The sequence below is a fragment of the Carassius carassius genome, unplaced genomic scaffold (assembly GCF_963082965.1).
Source record: "Carassius carassius unplaced genomic scaffold, fCarCar2.1 SCAFFOLD_56, whole genome shotgun sequence".
NCBI classification, from domain to species: Eukaryota; Metazoa; Chordata; class Actinopteri; order Cypriniformes; family Cyprinidae; genus Carassius; species Carassius carassius.
Window position 1 is genome coordinate 1,640,129 of NW_026775126.1, and position 27,372 is coordinate 1,667,500.

Here is a 27,372-nt window from a genome sequence, read left to right on the forward strand (position 1 = left end):
ATTTTCAAAACTCTAAACACAATTAGCACATGCTCAGTCTGTTGTGACCATACCTTCAACACAATTCATGTTGTTTTCACACAATATTCAGTAAATTCACATTTCTAAAATGCTTAATTTTTCTTTACACATAAGCTTACCCCATACCAAAATCAAAGATCTTCATCTTTTTTACAATTGCTTGGACACAGCATGACAGGAATGAAGACATCATGTTCCAAACTTTAGTGTAAAGCCTCTACTTTGGCAACAACAGCAACTCAAAAGTATTTGTATAAAATATTGTAACAACTGATTTTTAAGTTACAGATCACTGAAATATTTAGAAATGGCTGATTAAAGTCTCATTTGGAGGAATAGTCAGGTGTTGATATATATATATATATATATATATATATATATATATATTTAATTAGCCTACAAAAAACTCTTATGCATTGCAAGCCTTGCGTCGCATTGTGCTGGGTGTATGATAGGGCCCAAGGATTTAAAATATTCTTCAATTATATCTTACCACAGCCTGTATGACAGTGATGTACTCTGCAGAGGAGAATTTAGCAGGGGGTTCTTTATAGTAACAGCTGATATTCCCTGATTTTATCACATTTTAATGTATGCCTGACAGTGTTGACAAAAAGGGGGAACACCACTTTGAAACCTTATGAAACACGCAAGTGTTATTGAAAAACAACCTTGCTTTAATATGATATGTTATTAAGTGTTGATTTTGATTAAACATGCTTTTTTATCATTAAAAAAACATTATCAACATTATAAATTTCTATCAGTTTTATAGCATATGAATGATTGAACCCTCTCTGTGGACACACTGTTTTAGATGTAAAGAGAAGACACAATAAGTGTCATAGATTTCATATAATAATGATAAAATTAAATTGAAGGGGATCCTTTTGTTAAATACATTCTGTTATTAATCCTTCACATTCACAACATTTACAACTGAAAATATGTTCATTTTTAAACCTAGTAGCAGGTGCAAATAGCAGGCATTTAGTGAGAGAAGTTCTTCTATTCATTGTATTATTTTATCATTATTTTATATGATTCTTAGGGAACAAAACCCAATATTATTTTTTCTTTAAATGTAGTGAATAATAAAGCCACACAGAGACATTTAATAACTTATATTTTTAAACTGCTGCAAAATCGTATTTACTTATTTTCAAAGAGTTGCTTATTTATTTCTGAAAAGTGTCTGGTGATATTGGAGTAATTTAAAAGCTTTTTCTTCCTGTCCAACAGCAGTGAGTGGGTGAAGGACGATGGCATCTGGTCAGCAGGATTGGGACACACAAGATGAGCCGGAAAGAAAAAAGCAGAACCTTGAGGAAGGTAAAGAAGAAGAGAATATCAGTTATGTTAAAGTTATCATTTAGGAAATGTAGTGAATCTCTCTGTTTGTACTCTAGACCAGAAGAGCAGCATTGCTAACACTGGAGTCAGTGTTAATGTGAATGCTGAGACTGGAGGATCTGTAAATGCTCCCGTACTCACTGGAAACATCATCACTGCTCCAGTGACCATCAACTACAGCACTGGAGGACATGGTACTGTCACTGTAACTGTGCTTACTGAGACACACTTCTCACTAGCAGTCAGTGAAATAATGCTGAGTGATCGTGAACACTATTACTGTTAAAGTTCATGTAAAAATTAGATCTCTCTTCCTCGTCAGTTCATTAATGATTGTTTCTCAGTCAGCAATGGTCTGCACTCACACACAAACAGAGTCATGTCCTAAATCTTCAATCTTTATTGAGCCATTTACACATTTTATACTTTGGATAGAAAGTTGTCGCCCCAGAGAGCGTACAAAGATAAAATCATAAAATCAATAATTTCTTACTCGTTAACACAGTTGGAACAAAAAAATATGGAATGGAAACAATAGCACAGCAGGTAGGAATAAAAGGACGATAAACATACATCACTTGAGAAATAACTTCTTAAAAAAATACACAGGAGGCTATGTGACATTTCTTCACTCAAAATTTTCCATGGTGACTGAACAGAAGGGAAGTGAATGGTGACTCATAATACACTCAGGAGAATAACTGGCAGGGCTTTGAGATTTATGGTCATATTGTTCTTATGCAGACATACTTTACAGTATTTTCTTTCATGTATCTGTGTATTTTGTCACACATTTTTTTACTTCTGTCCTTTTTCTCTCTCTTCACAGACCCCCGAAAAATCTCAGAGACAGAGGCAGCAGAGAAACACACCGAAAAACAAGGTGCAGTCTTATCAGTGGTATTCAAAACATTTTATATATATATATATATATATATATGCATTCACTGCCAGCTGTTCCTGAAGCCCTGTCCTCTGAACTGAGTTTACAAATTTCACATTGAAAAAAGTACATATTCCCGGATGATTTGATTTAAATGCTTAATTCAATAGAGACATGACAAATGTAGTGAATTAAATTGAAAACCATTACCAAATCCCCTTTAAGACAAGTAATTTCACTTGACGGCTTTCTTTGAAATGCCTCTCAAGCAGCCATTTCAGTCATGCAAGTGCAACTCCTGCGTCTCTGATTGAGGAATATATAATTCTCCAAAGCTATTCACCATGCTTATGGCTACCTTTTTAAATCAACAATGAAATCTGACAACTGTGTCATAAAATGTTTTTCTTATGCTCAGATAGTGTTAAAAAATCTTATTCTTGCACATACACAGTCCTAAGAGCATTTCATATTAACATATTAATATTAACTAGTAACCAATTTGCAGCATTATTAGCATCTCACAACAAGGAGTACTAGTGGAATACTAGTGAATGCACTGAATTGAGCAGGAAAAACAGGCAGTGCTATGCTAATTGAATACTCCTTAATCGATACAAGAATAATAGCTGATCACTGAACAATAACAGAAAATATATATGCAGCGATTTCTTCACATGTACACACACTGTAACCCAGTATAACTGTAAGTCAATGTATTTAAAGTAAATCTGAATGAACTAGAATACAGCTGCCAGAATCTCCATCATCTCACATGTGCTGCATCTCTCTGTAACCTGCGATTCAGCTCCGCCTCCCGTGGTGAAGTTGCAGCCGCACTGAACAATCAGATTGGTCAGAATCATCCGGGACTTAGAGACAGCTGAGCATTTTGTACAATATATGTATATTTAAAGAACTTGGTGTTCATTTCAAAAGTGGTTTAATTACAATATGCTGAATGAATTCTGAAGAGATCACGATGATAAAAGCTTTATCATGTTTCTTAAAAAAAAATTATTCTGTTTTTGTTTTTCCCTGTTTAATTAACTTAATCATATTTTATAACATCAGATCTGATTCTGAAAAAATTCTTGGAAACTCACAAAGCCAACATGAAAAAGAAAGCAGAATGCATTTCTGAGGGAAAGAAAGAAAATGAAGCAAATCTCCAGGCTGTTTACACAGAGCTCTTCATCACTGTGGGAGATATGAAAGATGTTCATCAGGAACATGAGATTCTGAAGATTGATGATGCTATCAACAAGAAAAAACAAACAGAGGACAAACCAATCCAATGCAATGATGTATTTAAATTATTAGAAGACAAGAAGAAGATTGTGCTGACTAAGGGAGTTTCTGGCATTGGAAAAACTGTCTCTGTGCACAAGTTCATCCTGGACTGGGCAGAAGGAAAAGCCAATCAGGATATAAAGTGTGTGTTCTTGCTTCCATTCAGAGAGATTAACTTAATGAACGATGAAGATTTCAGTCTTCATGAGTTTCTGCTGGAATTTTATCCTGAACTGGGGGGCCTGGAGAAAACCAACTTATATAAGGAAAGCAATATAGTGTTTATTTTTGATGGACTTGATGAGAGTCATCTGCCTTTGAATTTTAATACTAGAACATCAACAAGAGCCATTGTTGAGAAAAGATCATCAGTAGATATGCTGTTTACAGGTCTGGTCAAAGGTCAGCTGCTTCCATTAGCTCTGGTCTGGGTGACATCACGACCAGCAGCAGCCAATCAGATCCCTCCTCAGTATGTGGGTTTGTTCACAGAGGTGCGAGGATTCACAGACCAACAGAAGGAGGAGTATTTTAGAAAGAAAATCACAGATGAGACCCTGGCCTCCAGAATCATCACACACATTAAGACATCTTGTAGTCTCTACATCATGTGCCACATTCCTCTGTTCTGCTGGATCACAGCCACAGTACTTCAGGATATTCTCATCAAGAACAGTGAAGAGAACTTCAGCACAACACTCACTGAAATGTACATCCACTTTCTGCTGATACAGATGAACATCAAAAGCCAAAAGTATGACGTAAAAGCAGAAAGAGAATATACAAAGAACTTAGATTCAAACAGAACAATGATTTTAAAGTTAGCCAAGCTAGCATTTGAAGAGCTGAAGAAGAAAAACAGTGTGTTCTATGAGAAAGATCTGAAAGCATGTGGCATTTTTGTGAGTAAAGACACTGAGTTCACAGGAATGATCACTGAGATCTTTAAGAAGGAAGATGGACTTCATGACAAGAAGGTCTTCTCCTTTATGCATCTGAGTGTTCAAGAGTTTCTCGCTGCAGTGCATGTGTTCCTCTGTTACCTGAACAAAAACATGCAAGAGCTTGAGTTTTTCTTTGATAAGCCAGAAGAAAAAAGCAAATTGCAGAAGCACCAGGTTTTCTCTGATGAGCCAGAAGAAAATAGCACATTGCAGGAGCACCAGTTTTTCTCTGATGAGCCGGAAGAAAATAGCACATTGCAGGAGCTTCAGTTTTTCTTTGATAAGCCAGAAGAAAAAAACACATTGCAGGGGCTACTGCAGAAGGCTGTTGATAAAGCCACGGAGAGTAAGAGAGGACATCTAGACCTGTTCCTGCGGTTTCTGGTGGGCATTACACTGGAATCCAGTCAAAACCTGCTCCAAGGTCTGATCACACACACTGAAGACACCACAAAGAGCATCAGACAAACAACTCAATACATTAAACAAGAGCTAAACAGTTACTCTATCTCAAATGAAGCTTCAGTCAACCTATTCTACTGTTTGCTTGAGCTCAAGGATCGTTCATTATATGAGGAAATCCAGAGATACCTCAGTTCAGATGAACATCCGGGAAGAAAACTCTCATCTTCAATGTGTTCAGTGCTGACCTATATACTGCTGATGTCAGAGAAGGTGCTGGATGAGTTCAACCCAAAGAGATTCACATCATCTTCAAACTACAAGAGACTCATTCCAGCTGTGAGATGCTGCAGAACAGCACTGTGAGTAATTTCACTGACTGTTGTTTGACCAAATATGTTATTCTGCATCACTAGATAATTGCCAAAATATGTAAAATATCTTGTTGTCCTGATTATGAAGGACAAAATAAGTTATTGCAGACACACTGAGCATAAGAAAATAATCAGAATAATCCTTCTGTTTGGGCAGATTTGATGGCTGTGGTCTTGATGAGACATGCTGTGAAACTGTATGTTCAGCTCTCCACTCGTCAGACTCTCATCTGAGAGAGCTTGACCTGAGTAGAAATCACTTGCAGGATTCAGGAGTGAAGCTGGTGTATGATGGACTGAAGAGTTCACACTGTCAGCTGAACATATTGAGGTTTGACATTCACTGAATCATTGTGTTACAATATGTGGAAGAATTTGCTAGCAGATTTTCCTGTGTATATTGTAGAATATATGTATGAATGATTTTTATATTATGATATTATGATATATAATATATTGTAAAAGAAAGAATAACTATAACTTCTGAAAGTGACCAACAGTGTTTTAGCATTATATAAAAAGTATTGACACAAATCAGAAAATGTAATATACCACAGCAAAAACTATAGTCTGAGAAAGTTCAAACATGATTAGTGTACAGTCAGTTAACCCTCTGGAGTCGATCCTCGCTTATATGCGTGTTGAGGCATTTTCTCCTGATAACCCCGAAAAGAACTTAAATTATAATTTCAATTTTGATCAGATATGAGCAATACATCAATCAAATCTGTGAAAGGGTTTAATTTTACTTGTATACACACATAATAACAACGAAACTTTGTGCATTTATAAAATAAAGAAAACAAACAAGGTGTTCTGTCTGCAGCCTTGGTCTGCGGTGATCTACATTTAGAAACGCTTAGAAACTAAACAAGTGCTACCAAAAACAAATATTCTGTGATAAAGTAATCCATATGAAAATAACGTGATGTCTGTGTTTCACTTCTCCCTTCATTACAGTAGGTTGACAACCTAAATGGGCATACCGCCGCGTGTACAAGTAAAACAACAATAACATTATGATATAACATTGTACAGTCTACAGTCTACGGCTACAGTCTACTCATCAAAAATTAAAAGAAGACCTTTACACAAAGGATCATATGCATGCTATTGTTATTAAACAGTAAATAAATATAAGGCCTATGTGTGTGTGTGTGTGTGTGTATGTGTGTGTGTATATATATATATATATATATATATATATATATATATATATATATATGTATACACACACACAAACACATAGATGAATATATATATATATATATATATATATATATATAGTTTAAAAAAAAAATCTTCAGGTTCCATATGCAGAGCGAAATGAGAACGGTCCAACATTTAGCAATAATTATTATTTACTCTATTATTATTCTTGATTTTTCAAACTGCTAACACTGCATTTTTTAAATGCAGCTATTCACCGTGATATTCGGTACGAGCAGCGTTTCACTTTGGCATATTGCTCATTATGATTTTTTTCCGTCGGTACTGAAACACGCATGAACTACAAAGCCTATTTTGCAACATCACGAATATGGAAACGTTTGGATTTCTCCTGAGTGAGAGAATGAGAGAGCCCAACCTTACCTTATGTTGGCTTTAAATTATTATTATTATTATTTTGTTTATACCTAAGCCTATATTATTATATACTGCAATTATATTTATTCATTAGAATTATATATTTTTAATTCTTGTTTTGTTCTGATAAATTTCTTAAATTTAAAGGATTTGTTTTAAAGTGAAGGGAACTAAAAAAATCCTGCTGGTACATTATAACATTATTAGGGCAGCCGCTATTATTTCTAAATGTAATAAAATGCAACTTATACATGACTTATATATATTTTTCCTCTCACAAACTTAATTATTTTTTAGCGTGTTTGAGAAAAACAACATGCAGAGGAGCGTATGGTCCAGGTCTCTATGCCTGAGAGCTTCTCCAAATACCACTGTTTTGCGCTTGGTGTAACCTAAAAAAAACTGTATTACATTGTTCCTATGTTTTCCATATGTATATTTTGAGGTACTGGAGCAGTTTTTAATGCAGCAGTAACTTCCAGGCATGGTAAAACAGTGCGGAATTGCAAAAAACTCCACTACTACCAAGTTAACAACACATGTAAACAATCCTGTTTTGCTGCCGGTGTCCTGCCAACATGGCGGAAACTGTGATATCAAGGGGAGGGGCTCTGTGCTATGACGACATTTCCTCACTCTCAATGAAAAGACAGAGCTGAAGGTGGAGCGATTTGATCAATCAGATGAAAGCAGCGTTTCAGCTCCGCCCACAAGTGCGAATGAAATATTGAAGCTATAAACTGAAATGATCAAAACGTAGACGGACCAACTGTCTTTTCCATGTTGTCTCACTTGAATCTTCTTCTTGAGTATTGAGTCTCTTGACCTTCTGCAAGCCCCGCCTTGTTCACGCTGTGATTGACATGGCGGGAGGGGGCGGAGACGTGACCGGCTCGGAATGCATTTTCAATTTGCACATTGAATTTTGCTACATTCATTGCGGGACATTGAATGAAAATGCAATCGTAAGTGTCTTGACTGTGAGTGTTAATGCAATTAAGAAAAACAGCATTTGAATGATAATTTTGCCACAGTTTTTGCTTGAACATGTTATACATATCTAATCATTTCTGTAATACATTTTCATTTTAATTTTGCAACTTATAAAGCGACAAAATTAGTATTCATTATACATATTAAAACTAGTGTGTGAAATGGCAAATAAAAATTATGTAATTTAATTTTCATTTTCATTTTGCACCATACGTTGCACAAATGTATTGGAAAATGTAAATATAGAAATGCATTGCCATTTTACATATTGCATTTTGCATATTACATTCCAAATTGAATATTGCTACCCATATGCTTCCATACTAATCTAGTCTAGCCAGGTGTTTTATGTTTGTTTTTTTTTTCATCTGAAAATGACTTTGTGCAGCAAATTCACTTCACGTGCTCTGGCGCAGATCCGCCTCGGGAAAAAATAAGGAACGATCCAAATATTTGTTTTGCTTTACCTATTTATGTAGGCTACAATTATTAAAAAAAATAATAATAAATAAATGAATAATAATAAAATAATGTCATTAAGAAAATGCCATCGGCCTGAGAAATTCTGACCATTATAGAATTGTGACTTTAAAGGTTAGTGATTTAGGAGGTGAAAATACTGTAAAATTACAAATGGCATGGATTTTAGAGCATAACAACTGAAGGTTTATGAAACGTTTGCCAATAAAGCATTTTTTTTAAACAATGGAATTTAAAGTTGTGAACTAAAATATTATTTCAATCATACAGCATGTGAATAAATAAAATGCTAACTTTTCATAACATTTCAGTATTCATGAAATGCATAACATTTCTGGTGTTTGGATTTTTACTTCAATATAATGAGATCCAAGTTTAAGAATAGCCCTAGACCCTTAGCCCTAGTTTCTCTCTCTCTCTCTCTCTCTCTCTCTCTCTCTCTCTCTCTATTTAACTCTCTATTTAACAGCATTAGCTCAATGAAATACGTCTTCCTTCAGTTAGAATGAATGTTTTCCTGCCTTGCTAAATGTTCGTCTCATGATTAATAAGTTGTATTCGCCTCAATCTGATTTAGTAAAGTCAAACCGCAGACATTGAAGCTGCTTCACTGAGCACGAGTCCCACGCGCCGTGAGGCGGGAGCAGCTGCAGAGGATTCCGCTTGGTCTTAAAGCCTTCCGAAAACACCCACGATCACAAATAACAATGATTTTCATAATATAATGATTGATTATCAATTGATAATTTGTTATTATCATTATGGTCTTGTGAAAATAATATGGGCTGCGAGAAAATAATGAATACAAAGAGTAGGGCTGCTGAGTGCAGGCATTTTTCAGCCCAGTAACATGAAAACACATCGCTCCTCACAGACAAAAAACAGACCGAATTCAGTTCAGCTGGAGGGGGCTGGGTTTTTTGGGGGGTTGTTATGTATGGCTTGTGGGGGTCGAGATAAAGGTGTGAATCTCTTGCTCTTTCATATGGACAGTGTCTTATGAGGCTTTCGAACTTGCTCAACAGGCTTATATAGGACTGTTGTTTTGGTTATAGGCTAAACATTGGTCTGCCCCCACCAGTGATGCGCAGGTTGATCAAAAATGAGCGGGTGCCTGTGGTCGCCCTCAGTTACCCTCAGTTATGAGTCATTCAAAAATATTTTTAATGATATTCGGGTCGCGGTCGGTCGGGTCCTAGTACTAGACACATTTTTGAAATACATAGGTCTACACTTTATTGGCTAAATAACTGTCATGAAGATGACGCACGAGCTCAGTCTGCACGTAGAGATGGAGGCGGCAAAGAAGACTGCATGGGGAGCAACATCGCTGTTTTTGGTAAAACATGATTTTGACGACTTCATAAAGTTTTGTTTTATAGAAAACTCTTTTTAAAAGATTTTTGTTTTGTATAAATTGTGTCTTAATTTTGATCAATGTTTTATCAGTCATTTGTCCGTATTTAATAAATATGAAGCAAATATATAGCCTAGCAGACAATGTAAGAAAGGCGCCGGCAGGATCACTTGCATTGCATGTGAACTAAACTCAGCGTGTGCCTCACAGATTTGAGAAATATAGGCTATATATTACAGCTTGAAATGTCTTCTTTTAAACGAAAATATTCAAACCAAAATAAACGGGCTACTCTGATGATGTAATCCATATGAAATGTGCATTTCTCTCTGTCGTTCATGGCGAGTCCGCATCGTCAACTTCATCTTTGCAGCAACACAGAAAACACCAGTTTATTACTAAACAATAAAATGACTCCTTCCATATTTTCGAACCAGCGGGCCGTTCTGGGTTGAGCGAGACCCCACGGAATGAGCGAGCGGATCGGGATATTCAGAAATGTGCTCTCCGCTCACGAGCTCGGACCGGAACAAACCCGAGCCTCAATGTCTGCTGACCTTGCAGAAACATACAAATAGACATAGCCAGACTAGACTATTTTAGTACAAAATATGAGTTTACTGATGATTTTTTAATAATTCTTGACAAAATTATAATATATTACTTTTTTTTTTTTTGCCTAGTTAGTGTTGCCTACGTTCCTATGGCCCAATGATGCTACGATGAGCATTTACTGCTTTTTAAAAATGCGGGTCAGGAAGCGGGTCGGGTACAATATTTTATTTTTATTTTTTTGCAGTCCGAGTTGTGGGCGGGTTAGTTGAAAACATCGGTCGGGTGCGGGTTATTAATACATTGACCCGCGCGTCACTGGCCCTCACGTAAGATTTTTCTGGTTCTAGTCGTTCATTTGTTATATTCAACTATAAATATTAATGAATATTAATTCACATTTTGCATATGCATTACAACGTAAATAATTTTTACATGCAATTATCCCAAATAAAACCAAAGAAGATTTGTAATGAAGATAAAACAAATAAGAATAAATGCTGCACATCTACCATCACACGTGCAGTGCAAATCTTGCACATATTTTACACACCTGCATTTAAATGCAGCTGCAATTTTTTTATTAAATTATATAAAAGCAAGTAGGGCTGGGTGATAAATTGATTTTATCGATTAACTCGAATGTATAATTTACATTGGTTTGTTTGAATAAAATCTTTTTTCTTTTTAACATCCACCGATGCTCCACTCAGGGATCAACCCTCCCCGCTCGTCTGACAGAGACATGCTGCAGAGTATGAGTGGAGTAGTGTGATTCTGACTGAGTGTCGTGGTTTTCACTCACTCCAAGAGCCTCCATCACGAGTACAATTCATGCCAACAGCCAGTAATATAACTGCATATTCAGCAAGAATTCATGTTAAACATATTTAGCTATATAGCTTGATCATAAGGTTACAATGACTGCAATAGTCGAGCGGGATGTTACAGGCTATAATAGTTTGTCTGTTCCTTTTACTGATTATTTTCGGGTTAAAGCATGATTTTAACAGATACAGCACATTCACATGCAATCGCTTTAGCAATAATGCTTTCAAACAAATGTAATCTTACAGTGCTACTACATTATCAGTAGGCTATCTGATTTTGAAATCTTGAAGGAATGAATCGATCAGTTTAGATAAAATAACTGACAAAAATGTACTGTTATTTTCCTCAAAAACAAAATTTGCACAGCAAAAAGCAGCAATTAAATATTTAATGCTTCCAATGTTATTAGTTTGGCATGTGATAGGGAAAAAAAGTTTACACACAATAGCCTAAGCCACTTTGAAACTCTCCTGTTATTTTTATTTTTTTATAGGCTACGTTATGAACATAACATTTCAAACATACTGAAATACTTTATCCACGGAGTGAAGGCGGAGCTGATGCTCTAAACGCAGATGAGAAGTTGTTGCTGCTCACAGACTCTGCTGCCGAGATGTTTCACCCGTTGAAATCAAGATTACCGCGGCAGCACAAGCACAGCACATCAGCCAAAAATCAACCTGCAGCAATGCTCGTTGATCGACTCGCCAAGCTTTACTTTTGTAGGTCGCATGGCAGTAAATAATACAGTAATATGACCATGCAGTCAATACAGACATTTAATAAAAACATTAATAACAAACAGGGCTGTAACATAACCCATTAAAAAACGCACGTTAGGTCTACACCGGACACAAGTGGCGTGATCCAACAAAAGACAACAGAACTCATTTATGGATACACTGGACACGATCCCCATCAAGTGAACTGATGCATATTCTATTTATGACGAAATGTACTAACACTGCGTTTAGATGATTTGACACTGTAGTGTGATGTCATCAAGTTTAGACACACTTTTAGTGCAGAGGGGCGCAGCACTACAACCAGCGGCATAACGAGATGTAAATATAGACTAGAAAATATATTTACACTAGCTCTGTCCTCCGTCCATGACACTGACTCACTGCGGAGCTGCCAGTTTTAATCTGAACAGCTCTTACCGCTGAGTGGATGGTTAGATGCATGATGGGCTAGTATTAACAAAAAAATATAATAAAATAAAATAAAGGTCTTTCCAGCATTAAGGTAATAACATTACTGTTTTTTTAATCATCTTGTCTCAGTTATAAATTTGACTGGTAAGTGAATGATAAAGAACTATATTAAAACTTGTTTTGAAAAATGTCTTTGTCATTTGAATATTGATTTTAAAATCGATTTAAATCATAAATCGGATTTGGTCTGAAAAAATTGGGGATTTTTTTTAGGCCATATGCTATCGCCCAGCCCTAAAAGCAAGTAAAGAAGGCTCCCTTTAAAATCACTTGAGTTGTCAATTAATAAAGCTCTTATTTACATTGTGTGCATTTTGTTGATTATAATGAGAGAATTGAGTTTAATCGTGAGGACGTTTTATTAATCCATCCATTCTTTAGGGTTTCAAAGATTTAGCTAAATCGTGCAGGTTTCATTTATTCGTTTCTTGTTTTAGGCTAATAAAACCTAAATAATTGGAACAAAATTATACAGTGCTTCACGTTTTACTAAACATGCAACAATTTCTTAATCAGTGTACAGACAAATGTCTTTATCCCAGGAAGTTATCTGTCAAAATAAAGGATAGGTAACGAATCAAAAAAATGCATGTTGTTTTATTAAAGGAATTTTAAAATATTAATTAAAATATAGGCATAATATATGAAAATATTGACATTTTGCATATTAATCCATTTAGCCTACTCCCCTATAATAGGCTACCACTTTTAATGCTCCGATGCAAAGTAAACCACAATTTCTTTTGAATAATATAACACATAATTCATATAATATATATATAATACTGCACACCTTTTAAATGTATCAAATCTAAAATATGGTTTAATACAATGTAGTTTAGAGAGAATATAAGCACAGGCTCAGGGACAGCTTGACATTTATCCTGCTTGAATTCGTTCTAAGAAATGCACATAAGTACATTAAATATATGAAATATGCACCAGAGTTTTTCTTTCATTTTCCCTGACTGAAGCCATCAAATGTAACAGATCAGCGAGACAAAACTGACGTCTATTTGTGGAAATGTGCTTTGATGCGCTTGTTTGATAACTTGTGGTTAAAGCGCCACTAAGCGTTCAAAAGCTGCAAATGCATTTTACAGACGCGGCGGCGGTAGAAATGGCATTTTGGATGGCCACCTACTGTATATTTAATGCGACCACGCCCACGAGCTGAACGTTCTATTGAATCTCTATTGAGATTATAATGTTTCACTTGAAGCTCGCGGCTTGAATACGCCCATACAACAGAAAACAAAGCAGCGATACTGTTCGTGTTTTTTGTTTTTTTTACTGTTTGCTTTGCGCTGAGAGGAATAAGACATAATTCACCCCAAGAAGATTTGCTGAGGACAGGGAACTACACTAACCTTTTCCACTGTTGGCTCTTACGCTACTAACTTTGTCAGTTACTGGCGCAAAACATGATGTGGTCACAAAAATTATTTATAGTAGGCCGCTCTGGATTATAATGAACAATAATAAACAGTATTGCATACAGATGTGCTTTTTATTTTACTTGCCATCTTTTAAACCACATTCCTTCTTGTTTTATTTGTTACAGTACACACAGTGCATTGCTCCGTCTTGGTACCTTAACCCAGGGCCGTAGCTGGGGTTAGAGGGGCCCTGGTGCAGGTTGTACAGTGGGCCCCGTCTTAAATTGTTTAATTTGTACTGTATGTTCAGTCTTTTTATTTATTTTTTAGTTTTTTTTTAGTTTTTTAAGTTTGTAGGTATCCAGAAACTAATTTAAAATAGCACTGCATAGTCTTCACTGTAAAATAAAATACACAGTCAAACCAAAGTGTATTCAGACACCTTCCACATTTCTCACATTATCACAGTTTATTTGCTATAGTTTAGAAATTGGAAATAAAAGATGACAAGAACTCAAGAGTTAAACTGTGTCAGAACAAATTCCTCTTGATAATGTCAGATGACTTTGATAGAAAGATATGTCAAGTCAAGTCAAGTCACCTTTATTTATATAGCGCTTTAAACAAAATACATTGCGTCAAAGCAACTGAACAACATTCATTAGGAAAACAGTGTGTCAATAATACAAAATGATAGTTAAAGGCAATTCATCATTGAATTCAGTGATATCATCTCTGTTCAGTTTAAATAGTGTCTGTGCATTTATTTGCAATCAAGTCAACGATATCGCTGTAGATGAAGTGACCCCAACTAAGCAAGCCAGAGGCGACAGCGGCAAGGAACCGAAACTCCATCGGTGACAGAATGGAGAAAAAAACCTTGGGAGAAACCAGGCTCAGTTGGGGGGGCAGTTCTCCTCTGACCAGACGAAACCAGTAGTTCAATTCCAGGCTGCAGCAAAGTCAGATTGTGCAGAAGAATCATCTGTTTCCTGTGGTCTTGTCCTGGTGCTCCTCTGAGACAAGGTCTTTACAGGGGATCTGTATCTGGGGCTCTAGTTGTCCTGGTGTCCGCTGTCTTTCAGGGATGTAGAGGTCCTTTCTAGGTGCTGATCCACCATCTGGTCTGGATACGTACTGGATCCGGGTGACTGCAGTGACTCTCTGATCTGGATACTGAATGGATCTGGTGGCTACGGTGATCTCGGAATAAGAGAGAAACAGACTAATATTAGCGTAGATGCCATTCTTCTAATGATGTATCAAGTACATTGTGGTCATTAAAAATCCCAGGATGTCTTTCGAAAAGAGTAGAGGTGTGACCTCGGCATCCTGGCTAAATTCGCCCTTTGGCCTCTGACCATCATGGCCTCCTAACAATCCCCATATCTGCTGATTGGCTTCATCACTCTGTCTCCTCTCCACCAGTAAGCTAGTGTGTGGAGGGCGTTCTGGCGCACTATGGCTGCCGTCGCATCATCCAGGTGGATGCTGCACACTGGTGGTGGATGAGGAGATACCCCCAGACTATGTAAAGCGCTTTGAGTGCCTAGAAAAGCGCTATATAAATGTAATGAATTATTAATTATTATTACATCAGGTGTTATGGGTAGTGTTCCCGGTTCTGGTTTACCTAATTAATGCAGCCTAAAAATCCTTTAACAGATTTGGATATTAACCCTCTGGGGACGGATTGGGCGGTACCGCCCAAAATGGCATACTTTTACAAATGTGTAGTTATCTCAAAAACTATTATTGCTAGAGAGATGCGTTTTTTTTTTGCCGTCTTCCTCAGATTCCACTGAAAACAGCGGTATCCAGTTTATATATTAAACACGCTTCCCTTATTGCGCAATACCACTGCGTAAACAGGCCAATGAAAACTATTATGTTAGGCAGATTCAACACGCAACAACCAATGTAAAAACCGCTGGGAGGAATATTTTTCTAACCCAATCAGAGGAAGGTTACCATGATTTATTCTAGCCATTCAGAGGACTCTGTAGCTCTGCTGTAGCCTTGTAAAAGCTGGGCTGGACTATAGTAAAACGACCTCCAGCCAGGTGTAATCAATAACCGATCGGAGAATCAGCATGAGGTGGAGAAAGCAGAAAGCGATCGGAGTGTTACAGAGAACGATCGGAGTATTAGCGAGCACAAAGAGATAAATTCGAGAGAGATATAGCATTATTACAGAATTGTTTTATCAAAATTGCAAGCAGTAAAAGATTTAGGGCAGAACAAGCTCTGGAACAATTACTGGAAAGTGACGAGGGGAAATCTGGAGCAGACAGCTTTTACACAGATGACGAAGTATTTTACCAGGATGGGGAAGATCCATTTGAGGACTGGTATGTAACTTCAAATAACCTCTTTATCATTATAATTTATTATATCATACATCTTGAGTATGTATATGTTTTGGATTTTTAGTCAGATAGCGATTGAGGCATGAAATATTTGTTTTAGTGTACCATACTACTCTTTCCCTGTAAACTCAGTTCAAGAGTGGTGTGCAATTTGTTTCAATAGACTGACTTATTCAACTAAGTAAACTGCTCAGGTCAAGAGAGGTGAAATGTGTTTTTAGTGTACAGTGGAGTTTCATAGGGTTACATGAGTTTATAGGAGTTATTTTTTCTACATTGAATTTTGACACAAAAAAAGCTTCCAGTTTGATTGTGTATTTGCTCTGATGCAGGATGCAGACAGGACAACTCGCCGCACACCCCTACCCATTGTCCCTTGGACCCAGCAAACCCTGCACACAAGCCTGCAGATGTCAGAAAGTACTGTGAGCACTGCAAGGCAAGCAAAGTGTACAACAAGACCTCCTGGCCTTGCTTTGCTCACTGGCATGCCTAGGACTGTTTGTAAAAAAAGTTAATTATTTAATTGTTCTTTACACATTTGATTAAACAATAACACATTTCTGTCAAGCAAAGAGTTTGAAAAAAAATTTTTTTTTCAAAAACTGTTCTATATTGTGTGTTTTTCAGTAATAAATGACAAAAAAAAATCTAATTTTCGTTTTTGAAATTCTCTAGTTTATTGTACAATTTTTCACTCATACTTCCTTCATAAACATATTGCATGCATGCTTATGGTAGCTTAGGGTCTTCTGAATCCATCGATACCAAATACATGGTGGTCCATCATCATTACATATGGTTTATAAGCCGAAATGTAAAAATAGAGAAAACAGACCAAAAAGGGCTTAGTCCCAAAAATGAAAAAACGCCTAGGACTGTTTGTAAATAAAGTTAATTATTGAATTGTTCTTTACACACTTGATTGAACATTAACCCATTTCTGTCAAGCAAAGGGTTTGAAAAATATATTTTTGGGTCAAAAACTTTTCACTTTTGTTGTGTGAGGTAGGATTTTCAGTAATAAATGACAAAAATCTTATTTTCGTTTTTGAAATTCTCTAGTTTATTGTACAATTTTTCACTCATACTTCCTTCATAAACATATTGCATGCATGCTTATGGTAGCTTAGGGTCTTCTGAATCCATCGATACCAAATACATGGTGGTCCATCATCATTACATATGGTTTATAAGCCGAAATGTAAAAATAGAGAAAACAGACCAAAAAGGGCTTAGTCCCAAAAATGAAAAAACGCCTAGGACTGTTTGTAAATAAAGTTAATTATTGAATTGTTCTTTACACATTTGATTGAACATTAACCCATTTCTGTCAAGCAAAGGGTTTGAAAAATATATTTTTGGGTCAAAAACTTTTCACTTTTGTTGTGTGAGGTAGGATTTTCAGTAATAAATGACAAAAATCTCATTTTTGTTTTGAAATTCTCTAGTTTATTGTACAATTTTTCACTCATACTTCCTTTATAAACATATTGCATGCATGCTTATGGTAGCTTAGGGTCTTCTGAATCCATCGATACCAAATACATGGTGGTCCATCATCATTACATATGGTTTATAAGCCGAAATGTAAAAATAGAGAAAACGGACCAAAAAGGGCTTAGTACCCTAAGGGTTAAAAGCATATTAGTATGTTATGTGTATGCCAGGTTAAAGAGATGGGTCTTTAATCTAGATTTAAACTGCAAGAGTGTGTCTGCCTCCCGAACAATGTTAGGTAGGTTATTCCAGAGTTTAGGCGCCAAATAGGAAAAGGATCTGCCGCCCGCAGTTGATTCTGATATTCTAGGTATTATCAAATTAGAGCTTAGATTCTCTGCCCGAGCCCGAGCCTGACCCGACCCGCGGGCCGGGCCGGGCCGATATTTCCCGCCACCGTCCTCGGGCCGGGTCGGGTCGGGCCCTTGATAAAGCACGTCAGGTGTCATGCGCAGCGTCTCGTCCACTCGCAGTCTCGCATGCGTGATGCACACCTGCTGATGCACACCTGCGTGATGCACACCTGCTGTGCGTGCTGTACTATTCAGTAGAATAAGTGAATATATATATTTATATAAGTGAGTATAACGGCCCACATATTACAAATGGTCGGGTTTAAATCGGCCTCGGGCTCATAATTACAGTGAACGTGTCGGGCCGGGCCGGGCCGGGCTCGGACACAACGTTCTCGGGCTCGGGTAGGGTCGGGCTTGATTTGTTGGGCCCGATCTAAGCTCTATATCAAATTGCCTGAGTTTTGAGAACGTAGCGGATAATTATACCAAACTTATAATTGTAACAGTTTCCTACTTCGGTGTGTTACAAACATAATTTTGGTGTCTTTAGAAAGAAGACCCTTTGGGCTTTACTTTTTATCAACCAGATTTGATAATGCTCAAAAATAGTAAAAGTTCAATCTAGAAAAGTAATGGGTTGAAAGCCACATGTCTCATGAGTTTCTATTTCAAATCTGAATAAAATATCATGAAAAATGAGACTCCTGCTAATATTTTTCTGAGACTATGTCTACACCCCCCACCCCCCAAATATAAGAAAATATATTTCCCAATAGTATTGAAGCCTTCTACAAACTATTTAGTCAGCAAACATTCCACTGCATGGTTTTTTTCAGTTATAAAACACTAGACAGAATCTTAGACATCATATAAGTGATTTATTTGAGCACTAGAAAAATACAATAAGAATAATTTGAGTAAGAAAAATAAGAATAATAAGAAGAATAAAAAAAGATTTAACTTTGTTTGCCAATTTTCATCCTGAGATTGCTAGAAATGCATCATTTACAATGAATTACGATGCAAATAAGTGCTGATGTGCTGATGGCCACTTATACAGATGGTAATAACACAAATGCGCTATAAAGTAAATAATCCACTCTCTCTATTAATATAGACGCGTTCACTTTGATAGCCGTGATCATACAGTAATAGCGAGCTGATTTGGGCTGATTTGCACTCAAACAGATGGTAATCATGTAGATACATTCACATTCAACATAAAACACAATCTCACATGTATAAAAACTGTTGAAAAATAAAACTAAGAAAGAAAAAGGGCGAGCGCTATAAGTTCCGCCTCCATCAGCTGACAGCTGCGTCAGAGCGCGTCACGAGGGAGCGCCAAATTCAAATATACTATTTTTCGCCTAATTCATTTTCCGGTGGATCACCTCATTCTGTTTGTGACACTGTACGCTGCAAAACCATGCCGTTGTTTTACTACAAAGACGCAGATTCCGACCTTGAGTTATTCCATAACTGACGCAAACAGTTCTGTTGCTGAAGAACTGAAACGCAAACGTAAAGGAATTATGATCCATATTACAACGTTATTGCTTCATTGGACTAAACGTGCTTCATGAGATGTTGTTCAGTGGACCCTTACCTTTCTAACTAAACCGGGATTTACAGCTGTGGATGTGTTTATGACTCGTTATTAGGACGGATCTGGTATGTACAGCGTTTCTAATGTTCATGTTTGTATGTGTACTGCTTAAACAAATGTAGCAAATACAATCTTTATAAGCTTTGCATCGAAAAACAGCGATCTGTCGTCGATGCTTGAGGCTAAGATCTTTATAATGATACATAGTTTGTCAAGATTAAATTTGTCCTGTTTCATTTAATCTATTCATAAACACTGACACATGTGAGTTGAGAGGCTTTGAGGACGAGGGCGTCAGGGTGCAGGCTAAGAGGTTAATGTTTTGATCGGAACAGAAGAGCGATGTTTTGACCCACGACTATGCTGCCTCACTGTCACCCAGTTGCCCTGCTACAAGGGCTCTGTTGCCGGAACCGAACAATGTACAGAAATCCCTGAGCTAGGCACATCCAAAGGGTCTACTTGTAATGGAATCACCCAAAACTTCAGACCACAATCAGTATGACAATATTTATACAACTATAAATACTTTGTTGAACAGTTACCAAGCAAGCAATGCTTCAATTATTTTCAGTCCGTGGTGTGAAAAGGTTGCATTAGCAATTAAAGAAACACTTAAGCAAAACATGGTCATGGTCAAGTATATTATTTATATACTTCTATCAGGTCTCGCATAACTTGTAAATATTTAACTAATTGGACATTTACCAAACTATAATTCCTGACAAAATGTATAATCAAGTGAAACATTATGAAGTTTCATTCACGTCATCTTATTGTTATGCACTACTAGTATCTGTGGCCTTCACAATAATGTTAATAATGTAGTTTATCATTTAGTTTATTTGAGGGCACATAAACAATATACACCTTGTAAATGCTATTTATGTGATGTTCATTTATATATTTAAACATTACACAATACCAGTCAATACCAGTTTGCTAATGCCGTAATTTATTTTAAATTTAAGCAATAAAGTATTTTTACTATTTAAAATAACTGATTTCCCTTTGAATATAATTTACAATTTAATTTATTCCTGTGATCAAATCTACATTTTCAGCTTCATTACTCCAGTCTTACTCCAAGTGTAACAATATACACAATACATTCAAAGGTTTGGAGTCAGTATATATAGAAATTAAAACGTATATTTAGCACACACATGATGATAAATAAAAATGATTAATAGAATAAATGTTAAAATGCTGTTCTTTCGGTTTATCAACAAAAAAAACATGAAATAAATATTCTCAGCTCTTTTCAGCATTAACCCTCTGAGGTCTAAGGTTATTTTTGGGGCCTGGAGAAGTTTTGTCTTGCCCTGACATTTGTGCTTTTTTCTTTTGCTTATACACATCTAAATGGCTAAAGTCTAATCTCACTGTAATCAGCACAAACTGGGCTATAATAATATGTGTGCAGCCTGTATGTACATGATTGTGTTTTTGAGAAAAAAAAAATGTATGCGTGGATAGTGTAAAAATTAAAAGGTTAAATCCCTTGAATAAGGCCATAAAAACAGATAAAGAACATTGGTTCCCGGGACTTTTGAGAACTGGAGCTTGTAGCCTAGAATTTTTATGTCTAAATTATGTGAAAATCATCGTTTTTTTCTCACTCACTGAAAACAATATATTGATTTAAATTTTCTAAGACACTTTTTGTTTGTATAAGTCATATGCGCTTAGGCGTCAACTATCATGAATATCATTGTGATTTACACCTGAGAAGACAAAGGATTGCATAATGAGCCTTTCAGTCAAGTGTGTCACTGAGAGGGAAGAGTTCCAAGAAAGAATGTGAAACAAAATAAATCTATATAATTTTATTTTTGTAGTCTATTTAGAATATATTTAATTATCCCACAAAATAATTTAATATACACTTAAGAATGCAGATAAACAATTTATTAGGAACGATAAGAGCTGACTTTCAAAGCTGAATTTTTTTGCATCATTACTCCAGTCACACAACCCTTCAGAAATCCTTTTAACAATCTGATTTTCTAAAAAAAAAAAAAAAAAAAAAAATATATATATATATATATATACACACAGTATATTGTTATTATTATCATTATTAATGTTGAAAAGAGCTGAGAATATTTTTTCAGGTTCTTTTTTTGATAAATTGAAAAACAGCAGATACATTTACAATTATTTGTTACATTTATATTATTAACATCAAGGTTTTGAATGGTATAGTAGTATATTGTTATTGAAACTGCATAATGTTTCACTTGTTTATACATTTATTCAGGAATTATAGTTTGGAAAAAGTCTAGCTAGTAAAATGTTTACACGTTATGTGAAAACTGGTACAAGTATATAAATAAATAAAAAGAGACTTACTCATTTTTATAATCTTTGCTGAATAAAGCACTTCATTCTTTTTTTCTGACAAAATCCAAATCTCAAATCCTAAGGTAATCCACATCACATCTTTTTGGGGTGAATTATGTCTTGTTCCTCTCATCGTAAGTCTCGGTGCGTTGTTTTCTGTTGTGTGGGCATATTGAAACCACGCGCTTCAGTGAAACATTATAATCTGAATAGGGCGTTCAGCGCGGGGGCATGGTTGCATTAGAAGATAATGAAGGAAAACTTGTTTAGTTTAAAAGTAGACATGTCAAGCTTTCTATAGATATATCATCATGTCTCTTTGTTGAGTATTCACTGAGTTACAGTTCATTTTAATGACGCATTTGTAAATGAAGATCACCGCAGACCAAGGCTGCAGACAGCACACCTTGTTTGTTACCTTTATTTTATAAATGCACACATTTTTGTTATTATTAAATCTGTATACAAAAAAGTAGACCCTTTACAAATTCAATTGGTGTATTGCTCTTATCTGTACGATCAAAATTGAAAGTGTAATTTAAGTTCCCTTTCAGTTGGTCACGTTCTACATTACGTCAGAAAGATACTGATGAATGGGATCTCACCTGAGAGCACAGTCACCTTCGAGTGGTTACAAAACGAGCCAATGGTATGCCGAGTACCTTGGTCTGTGGAATTTGCATCGCGAGCTCCGCACCGCAGAGCGGGTATATAAGGAGCAGCGCGAGCAACTTGCATTCAAGCTTTCGAGGTGTCTGTATCCTCTACCACCTCAACGACTGGCTGATTCTAGCTCACTCTCGAGCGTGGTTGTGTGAGCACAGGGATCTGGTGCTCAGACACCTCGCCCAGCTGGGTCTTCAGGTCAACTGGGAAAAGAGCAAACTCTCCCCTGTGCAGAGGATCTCTTTTCTCGGTATGGAAATAGACTCGGTCACGATGTTCACGCGGCTTACAAACGAGCGCGCGCAGTGACTGCTGAATTACCTGAGACAATTCGAGGGCAAGAGAGCGGTTCCACTGAAACGGTTTCAGAGGCTCCTAGGGCATATGGCATCCACGGCGGCAGTCATACCGCTCGGGTTACACCATATTTGACCACTTCAGCACTGGCTTCATGACCGAGTCCCGAGATGCGCATTGCAACAGGGCACGCTCTGAGTGACCGTCACTCCGGCCTGCCTCCAAACCTTCAACCGGTGGTTGGACCTCTCGTTTCTACAGGCTGGCGTTCCCCTAGAACCTGTGTCCAGACATGTTGTGGTCTCAACAGATGCCTCTGCCACTGGCTGGGGTGCCATGCGCAACAGGCATGCTGTGTCAGGCTCCTGGACGTGACCCCAACTTCAGTGGCATGTCAATTGCCTCGAGTTGCTAGCAGTACGGCTTGCACTGCACTGCTTCGGGGCACTGCTAAAGGACAAGCACGTTCTGGTCTGTATGGACAACACTGCGACTGTAGCGTACATCAACCATCAAGGCAGTCTACACTACCGCCGCATGTCACAACTCGCTCGGCATCTCCTCTTGTGGAGTCAGAAGCATCTGAGGTCGCTTCGTGCCATTCACATCCCGGTCAGACTCAATCGTGCAGCCGACGAGCTCTCATGGCAGCAGTCTCGCCCCGGGGAATGGAGACTCCACCCCCAGTCGGTTCCGCTGATTTGGGAATGCTTCGGAGACGCTCAGGTAGACCTGTTTGCCTCTCCAGAAAATTCCCACTGCCAGTTGCCAGGGCACACTTGGCATGGATGCGCTGGCACATGGCTGGCCGATGGGCCTGTGCAAGTATGCATTTCCCTCAGTGAGCCTGCTTGCACAGACATTGTGCAAGATCAGGGAGGACGAGAAGCAGGTCCTAATGCCTAGAATTCGGGCCGGCCAACTCTCACGTTGTGTTGAGACCCCGGCCTAGGTACGTGCCCAAAGTTCCTTTTTAGGGAACTACTTTAAGGGATCAAGTGGTGAACTTGCAAGCACTGCCCCTGGAGGAGGCAGACCCAGCTCTGGCCCTGCTCTGTCCAGTACGTACGCTCCGCACTTACGTAGACAGAACTCAGTGCTTTAGGACCTCAGACCAGCTCTTTGTCTGTTACGGAGGCCAGCAGAAGGGAAAGGCTGTCTCCTAGCAGAGGTTATCCCAATGGATAGTGGATGCTATTGTCCTGGCTTATCAGGCTCAAGAACTGCCATTTCCCCTAGGGGTGAGAGCTCACTCAACTAGGAGTGTAGCTTCCTCCTGGGCACTGGCGCATGGCGCCTCGCTAACAGACATCTGTAGAGCTGCGAATTCCAACACATTTGTGAGATTTTATAATCTCTGTGTAGAGCCCGTGTGCTCCCTGGTACTCGCCCCTTCGGGCCAGTAAGGACCTGCTCAGTGTCAATCCGCTTGCTGCACCATGCCATTCCACAGACTGGATGCGTACACTATTCCCCTCAGGTGAGTTCCTCAGTCAGAACCCTGGGTTCCTCCAGCACTGTTGATGTCCGGCTCTGGCGTACATGCCCTTTGGTCAGCCCTGTGTGGGACTAGGTGCCTCCATGTGTTGTGATTCCCCTTTGTCCACAGTAAGTCTCTTTGTAGCATGTGTATTTCTCTTGGCAAGATCCTTGCCAGCTCTGTTGTTGAAACTTCCACCCTGGAGGCTGGGAACCTTTAGAGTTCATGTGTATCACCACCTTGGATCGTTACCTGCCTTTTTAAGTCCTCCTTCGAGCAGGCAGCCTGCTAGCATACGTCCCGCTGGAATATCCTATCCAGTGTATTCCGTGTCAGCTATAGGCCCTCACTCGTGCTGGCCTCACGACAGGGTGCGATCTCTCTCACGGGTCACTGGAAGACAGCCATGTGGCATTTTGTAAGGGACCCCATTCGTTAGTCTCTTTCTTACGTAATGTAGAATGTTACCGACTGAAAGAGAATGTCTCGGTTATGTATGTAACCCTCGTTCCCTGAAGAATGGAACAGAGACGTTACATCTCCTTGCCACATCGCTGTTCCGCTGAACGGCCGGGTCACTGGTTCGTCTCCTCAGCAAAGACTTGAATGCGAGTTGCTCGCGCTGCTCCTTATATACCCGCTCTGCGGGGCGGAGCTCACGATGCAAATTCCACAGACCAAGGTACTCGGCGTACCACTGGCAATTTTTTAACCACTCGAAGGTGATTGGTCTCTCGGGCGAGATCCCATTCGTCAGTCTCTTTCTGATGTAACGTCTCCGTTCCCTCCTTCAGGGAACGAGGGTTACATAGGTAACCGAGATGTTTTTTTCTGGGTTATCAGGATAAAATGCCTCATCACACATATACGTGGGCATCGACTCCAGAGGGCTAATAATAATAATAAATATATATATATTCTCTGTGTTTCAGCAAATGAAATGATTTTTGGTGACAAATCTTATTTTGACACACATTTGGGGAAAATGCTTTGAAAATTAACTTAATACACTGTGGGCAAATTCACTACCCTTTCGTTATGTTCGTGGATGAAAACATCCACTAAATTAAACTGCTGTAAAAATGTATCAGATAAATATTTTTTTTTCTTTTTCTTTTTCATAAATCTATTAATCAACCTCAGTCCTGATCAAAACTACCAAATGTTAAAATAAATCCAAGATTTTAACTCTTTAATTACCAAGTTCAAAAATGATGTCGTTGATTTGGGAAAACAGAAAAAAACACACAAAATGACATTTTCAATATAAAAAGTGTTTGTGGACTGGATAATTTGTAACCTTTTTCACAGTCTTGGGCATGTCAAAGATTAGTAACATCATTGGCTTTGATGCATTGTTAGTTTTTGTGCAGCATTAAATTAAAAAAATGTCTCCCGCATTTATGGTTTGTGGCTGTTTTTGCCCCATTGACTTCCATTATAATGATTTTTTTTTGATTGCAAAGCCATGACACCATAAATCATACATTCTTGATTGTTTGTGGTTTTCCCTGTTGGGAAAAGGTAAAATATATATTTTTTTTTTACAGTTGATAACTAGGTGGGACCATTAACCCTTTGCATGTGCAAAAAAAGGCTTAGTTTCTGGCTTGTATATGGAGATATATGGAGTATAATAGTAAATTATATGTGTGTGTGTGTGTGTGTGTGTGTGAGAGAGAGAGAGAGAGAGAGAGATAAAGAAAAAGAGAGGGTTTTAGAGAGACCTCTGTGCACTTACCTTGATGTATCTGAAAAAATCCAAATATGCACCTAATGGTCTCAGAACTACATGGAGTAAACCATATAAAAGGAGTGTGTTTATGCACATGCTGCCTTTTGATGGTGAAAAGTATGGATGGCCTATGTGTGAAATGCTTGTCTTTTCTTGAAGCTATAGCAAGTTTAAAACCTTAAAATCCTTCAATGATAAACTTTAGATTTTTCTGTAAAAAAATAAACTTTGCATCAGATTTATGAACATAATTTATTATGAACCAAAATGCAACACAAACTACAAATAAACTGCAGCTCACTGGAGGGGTCAAGCTGCATAATTATTTCCAAACCTTTGGTACAAGTCAAGCCCTTTCTCGTGTTGCTTGCTGCTCTTCTCACCATTAAATGACCAGCAGGATGGCATGCAGGGGTTTAAATCCACGTATTTTGCTTTTGTTTAGTCTATACTTATCACCACCATTAAAAATCAGCAGGTGCATAAATACACTTTTGTTTTACTCTATGTAGTTCTGAGAGCTGAGGTGTACATTTTGATTTTCTCAAATACATCAAGGTAAGTGTGCAAAGGTCTCTCTCTCACACACACACACAATATAATATGCTGTTATACTCCATATAGCTCCATATACAAAACAGAAACTAAGCTTTTTTTGCACAGGCTTATCTAAGGGGTTAATGGTCCCACCTAGTGATCAACTGTAAAAATAACAAATTTTGCCTCTTCCCAACAGGGAAAACAACCAACCATCAAGAATGGATGATTTTATGGTGTCATGGTTTTAGGGCTGGGTACCCGAACTTTGATGCCTTCATGGTATCGACTGAAAAACTTCGATACTATGAGTATTGAAAAATTATTCATCTTTCGGTGGCAAATTTCGGTTCCAAAAGCCAAGCGGGTGTTTTTTTTATTTTATTTTTTTTGCCAAGCAGCTGTGTCTGTGTGAGCTTGTAGCATACGTGCATGTAAGGACCTAAATTTGCCGTGATTGGCTGTCCACCACCACGTGACGTGACGGGGAGGATTTCTGAAGATACTCGCAGTCACATAACACAAGTGTAGTGTTTTTTCTCAAAACGTTTCCGTTTTACAATGCCAAAGAGGTCTAAAGTGTGGCTATACTTTATAAAAGTGGATGCCGAGCCAGCAAAGTGCAACATATGCGATAAGAGTATTGCAAAGCCGGCAATACCACCAATTTAATGAAGCATTTGTTTGGATGAGTGTTTTGCCCACCCTCCCTGTTTAGTTTGGTCTACTCCATTGCGTATCTTGAAACACACTCCCTTTCACGTCATCTAAAAACAGAGAGAGAGAGACAGATTTATCGAGTACAACAAATTTCTCTAAGCAGCAGGCCACTGTATACGTTCACTTAAAACATAACCGACTGTGTTTACGA

The 27,372-nt window shown here is 37.8% G+C and overlaps 1 protein-coding gene across 1 annotated transcript in view; it reads left to right on the forward strand.

The window, feature by feature from the left end:
* The first annotated feature begins 1,261 nt into the window (after positions 1-1,261).
* Positions 1,262-27,372, forward strand: part of LOC132136871 (NACHT, LRR and PYD domains-containing protein 12-like) — a 62,324-nt gene continuing 36,213 nt past the window's right edge. The window contains exons 1-5 of the mRNA XM_059547412.1: positions 1,262-1,353; positions 1,431-1,568; positions 2,204-2,257; positions 3,332-5,258; positions 5,428-5,601. Of these exons, the coding sequence (XP_059403395.1) occupies positions 1,284-1,353; positions 1,431-1,568; positions 2,204-2,257; positions 3,332-5,258; positions 5,428-5,601 (2,363 nt within the window). The 5' untranslated portion in view covers positions 1,262-1,283. The remainder of the gene's footprint in view (positions 1,354-1,430; positions 1,569-2,203; positions 2,258-3,331; positions 5,259-5,427; positions 5,602-27,372) is intronic.